The following is a 5,588-nucleotide window of genomic DNA, read 5'->3' on the forward strand; positions in this document are numbered from 1 at the left end:
TATCAAAAAGGACCGTAATTCTTTATCTTATTCCTAGTAGATTTTAGTTGGAGCTACATTTTCGTGATAGAATTATCCGTCTAATCTATAATGCATCGACACTTGAAATAATTATTTAATATAATATCATACACGTATCGAATATGTGCATGCCTTCTCACATGTCGAAAATTAAAAATAAAAATAAAATATATGACACTGCACATGTTAAATGACGAGTCGGACACGTGTACAGACACATTTGGGGCTTTGTTTTGCAATTTTTAGAAGTATGTGTTGTGGATATATATAATGTGATTTATGTTTATAGTTATATTTCAAAATAATTTATCATATAAAAATATCAATATATAACTTATCACAATTCATATAGTAACGAAAAAATCTCGATAGAACTTGAGAAAATTAGAAAAGTTACATCGATGGAGAATCACGGTACTTGTTGATTTTCAAAAACAATGAAATTGCCTTCGTACTTGCAAGTTTTAATGGCTGAACATGACTCCAGGATATAACTTTATTAACGCTCAGCAATATCTCATCTCATGTGTACAACCACGAGAAGACGATGAGCCAGTACCTACAATCACATGGCTTAATAGAGAGTGGTCACGGGACATTGAGTGGGCTGCAAGGAAATGGAGAGGAAAACAAATTATTAACTTGGCTTATCGTGCACTCTTAGCTGTTTGCATTTACCACATTTGGAGGGAACAAAATTCGATACGCTTTGAGTATATGGAGCGACCACCGAATATAATAGCCACCATTATTATGGAAAATATTAGACAGAGGATTATCAGTGTTAATTTATCTCGTTCTGTTAGTTCATGTGCGTTCTACAGATTACGGCGTATCCTTTGGCCTATCGAAGGAAGAACCACCAGTTGAGCACTGTTGTACTGTACGATCTTTTTTTATTAATGAAACTTACATTTATAAAAAAAAAAAAAAAAAAAGAAAAGAAAACACTTGTGGCCTGAGAGATATATAAAAGTTTTTTTTTCTAGAACTCATATGAAAACTTGGACTCAATGTGTAAAGTGGAAAAGGGTTATGACCCTTTAAATAGTTTAAAGAATTTGACGGTTAAAAAAATTGAGTGGTCTATTAAAAGGTAATAATTGTCGTAATAAAAGCCAAAATTAAATGGGCCATATAAATAAGAAACTGTAGCCGCCAAATACTTATTAACCTCATAAAAGTGCAATTAAATCATTGTAATAATAAAATCATAAACCTCAAATAAATATCAAATTAAATTACCATATTAATTCAAAAAAAATGCTTAAAATAATTTTCCGATTTATAAAATTTTAAATATTATTTCCAACATTATGATGGCTAAACTTAAGAAAATTAAAAAATCAATTGAAAACTCACATAAAGACAATTCCAGATCTACATTTCAATCTCTATTTTATTTTTTAATAATGAACTAATTATATATATATATATATATATTTTGGAAGCCGTGTACTTGTATAAGACTTTACACTCAAATTAAACTTGTTCATTTTATTTTATTTTATATTTTTAATTTTGTAAATATATATATACAATATATACACTATAAAAAATACAACATTTAATCATAGCTAATTTTTATGATGAATAACAAAATAGCCGTAACAAATATTATTATCCACAACCATGCAATGGTTGTTGACCGTGGTATCTGCGAGGGTGACTAAAACATTTTCCATGCTAAAAGCCTAAGTTTTTACAACGATTTTACTTAATTGTGGTCAATAAAAAGTATTTACCATGATTTTTAATCCATAGTTATTAAAACTGTAGCCAATAATCATTTTTTTTTCTAATGATATTATATATAACCGTAATCATATCTTAATTTTTAAAAAAATTTAATATCAGAATATTTATATCATATTGTATCCGTGTCCGCACATCATACATTTCAATACAAGGTAGGCACGATCTGCAGGTTGTATTAAGTACATATAAGATTCCTGAAATTAGTTATAGTAGTCGCAAATTTTATCCAAAAAGTTTGGGGCATCAAACTAATAATGTGACGACTGTCACAAACAAAGCATCAAATTAAGTGACATAGATAGTACGATGCTCAAGTGTCTGTCACATGCTCCCAAGATTAAACAAACTCTTCCTACATTACTTCGCTGTCATCCATTTTCAGTCCAACCAAATCCCTCATGGGGCTTCTGCCTTGTTTGTTGGTGAGTGGTACCTACTTTTTACATAGGATTGTCCACATAAAGATGAGGCAATGTTTGAGTCATTTACGACACTTGCTCGGTTGGTGAGGTTGAGGTCTCATAATAAAAAAAGAATGTTGGTTCGAGTTCCACGAGTATGGTTCATTGTTTTCTTGTCTTGTTGGAACATATTGATTGATTGATTTGAATTATTAATGTATTGATTCAGTTTTTGAATTTGTATGTATTGAATGATGTAATGAATCGCATATTGTAAAAAAATAATTTTAAGAAATTGTGATTTGGATTTTTGTTCTGAATAACATGTGTTCGATTATTGTGATTGCACTGCAATAAATTGATAGTGTTTGTTTTACACACATGACATATGTATCTGAAGGCTTAAATATATTTTTGGTCCTTTAATTTTGGTATTTTGGCATTTTATCCTTTATTTTTTAATTTTTTAGGATCGTAAAATAGTCCGTAACTTTCTGATATTTCATAATTCCGGTTCATTCAGTGCTGAATTTGCAAGAGTTGCCGGATTAAATCATATCCCACACTATCTTTTTTAAAATTTTTTGTCCATGTTGAAAAAAATGAACTAATAAGAACAAATTAAAATTATAATTTAAATGAGCCATGTGAGACGCACATGATTTACTCGGTCAATTATCAGAAAACCCGACTCCGAAATGGCCAAAATCGTAAAATATTAAAAAATTACAAAACTCTTTTATAATTCTAAAAAGATGAAAGAATAAAAATATTAAAATGTCAAAATTATATGACCAATTATATATTTAAACCTATATCTGAAATAAAATGGAAGATGCAATTTCGGGGAAGACACATGTACAATATCAATATGATGAAAGTACGAAAATATCATGACAAAATGCACCCAGACATATCCATTCCCCCTGCCTAATTATTTCCCAATTTGACAAGTCTTTATTCAGTGGGGTTCTTCAACAAATATACCATTCTCGTATAAAAATATACTAGCGATTGAAGCATATTCAATATATATTTTATTTTTTAATATTAATTAAATAAATTGGGAAAGGGAAAGTTAGGATGATTAATTGATTAAAATTAATAAAATGAATTGATTTTAAATATTTTTATAAAAAAACTTATTATGACAAAGTCAATTGATTATGTAAAATGACTGTTATCTTTTAAAGAAATATAATGTGATTATAGTGTTTTAGTCTATAAATATTTTTGAAACGATATATATAGATGTTATTTTAAAATATTTCGTTCTTAAGAAATAATTATCGGTCGGAATATATTCGATAAAATTTTAGTTTATCGATCTGTTAATGAATTAAAAATAGAAAAGATAAAATGAATAACGGATTAAAACTAATAAGATGAATTTATTTTAAATGTTTGTGTAAGAAACCACAAATAAATTTAATTAACAACAAAAAATGATTTTATTTTTAAATGAATACATACAATTAGGGGTATTTTAGGTAATTCCTATTTTTTCATTATAGTAGTGGCATTCTCGAGATTTCGAGTAATACCGAGACCGATTTCAATCACACCATCTCTATTCTCTATAAATAAAGTCTTCCATTCACTGAAGTGCTGCTAAGCTACCAACTCTCAGTTCCTTCCTTCATAATCCCATATCAATATTCCACTACAATCAAATCCACAACAACAGTATAGGGGAATTGAATCAAGACCATATATCATGATGATCAACCCTGAGTTCGACGATCAGATGGTACTCATCTCTGGTCAGTACTATCCAGTCGGGATAATCAGCCAGTTCGTGCAAGAACAAGGTCAGCTACATTAATTAATTTTACATTAATGCATTGAACCTAATTAATTTTTTGCTTAAATGATGATTTATGGATGTATCAATAGGGGCGGCGGTGGAGGAGTCGAAACCGCGGCGGAGGCGTAGGAAGAAGAATGGTGGTGGTGGTGATGGTGATGGTGAGGCGGTGATGATGAGGAAGAGGAAGCTGAGCGAGGAGCAGGCGAACATGCTGGAGAAGAGCTTCGGGAGTGAGCACAAGCTGGAGTCGGAGAGGAAGGAGAGGCTGGCGGCGGAGCTGGGGCTGGACCCCCGCCAGGTGGCGGTATGGTTCCAGAACCGGAGGGCCCGGTGGAGGAGCAAGAAGCTCGAGGAAGAGTTCTCCAAGCTCCGGTCTCACCATGACTCCACCCTTATCGAGAAATCCCGCCTTGAGACTGAGGTACATATATATATATATATACATATATTTCTCTCTCTTTCTTTCTCTCTCACACACAGAATCAAGAAATAAAAATGAAGCTTGTGATCTAAACGCATTTCACACATCATAAACCGAAAATCCTCCTTCTTTTCAATTACCCAAAGTCCCTTTTTTACAATGATATAGAAATGAATATTTATACTACTCTTGGTAATTAATACAAGAGAATGAAATCCGTTTTTACCCATCACCAAACCATCAATATATGGGCGTATTAGGGATAATTTAGTAATTACAGATTAATTTTCACTTCTGTGGTCTTGATTTCCATCTTTGTGGAAATGACATTGTTGCCCTTGGTCTAATTGTTCCACCGTCAACGAGATTCATGGTTAAATACCTGCGACACCGAATTTTTTGTTTATTGAGCACATGGATGAATGATGCATGTCCGTCAATTTTAAAAAATAAATCATGCATCGATTATTCATCTATCCAATATATTATAGAATTTAAAGAAAAAGATCAATTATATAATAAAAGTAATTATATTTATTAAGTGATTAATTTAGTTCGACAATATATAATTTGTATTTAAAAAAAAAAAGGGAGCCACTTATATATGGACCGGACTTCTTGCAGCTTGTGAAAGTGAAGGAACAACTCCAGGAAGCGGAGAAGGAAATACAAAGGCTGTCGGAGCGTTGGGATCATGGGTTTTCGAGCAACAGTCCAAGTTCATCAACCAATATGGAACAACCACCTTTGCTTGGATTTGAGGGATTGGAAAACGTGTTTTGCGTGCCTCACGACAACAGTTATGGGCATGGTTTCGAATGGGATAATTTCTATTACCTTTGATTGATTATTTAATTTCTATATGTAGATAGTGGCTTATGTAAATTAATTAATCTTCTTCTCCTTCATTTATGGCTTAGGTTGCTATGGTGATTGTAATTGAATTGCCGTAGATATGCACCTTTTGTCTTGGAAAGTGATATTAGGTTGTCTTATTTCATGTTTGTCCCAACGAATCTTATTGCTTTCTGCATGTGCATGAAATTTTAATTCATATTAAATTTACCTCAAGTAATAATATAAAAAAATACTATGCTTATTTTGTAATTGAGTATATAATTCAGTGAGAGCGATCAATTATATGATAAGGGTAAAAAATGGATTTAACCCCTCTATT

At 31.4% G+C, this 5,588-nt stretch overlaps 1 protein-coding gene across 1 annotated transcript; it reads left to right on the top strand.

The window, feature by feature from the left end:
• On the top strand, positions 3,806-5,398 carry LOC105176197 (homeobox-leucine zipper protein ATHB-40-like). Its single transcript, XM_011098927.2, has 3 exons — positions 3,806-3,991; positions 4,077-4,411; positions 5,036-5,398. The coding sequence occupies exons 1-3, from the start codon at positions 3,898-3,900 to the stop codon at positions 5,252-5,254; spliced, it is 648 nt and encodes a 215-aa protein (XP_011097229.1). The 5' UTR covers positions 3,806-3,897; the 3' UTR covers positions 5,255-5,398.

Source organism: Sesamum indicum, linkage group LG13, assembly GCF_000512975.1.
Source record: "Sesamum indicum cultivar Zhongzhi No. 13 linkage group LG13, S_indicum_v1.0, whole genome shotgun sequence".
Lineage (NCBI taxonomy): Eukaryota > Viridiplantae > Streptophyta > Magnoliopsida > Lamiales > Pedaliaceae > Sesamum > Sesamum indicum.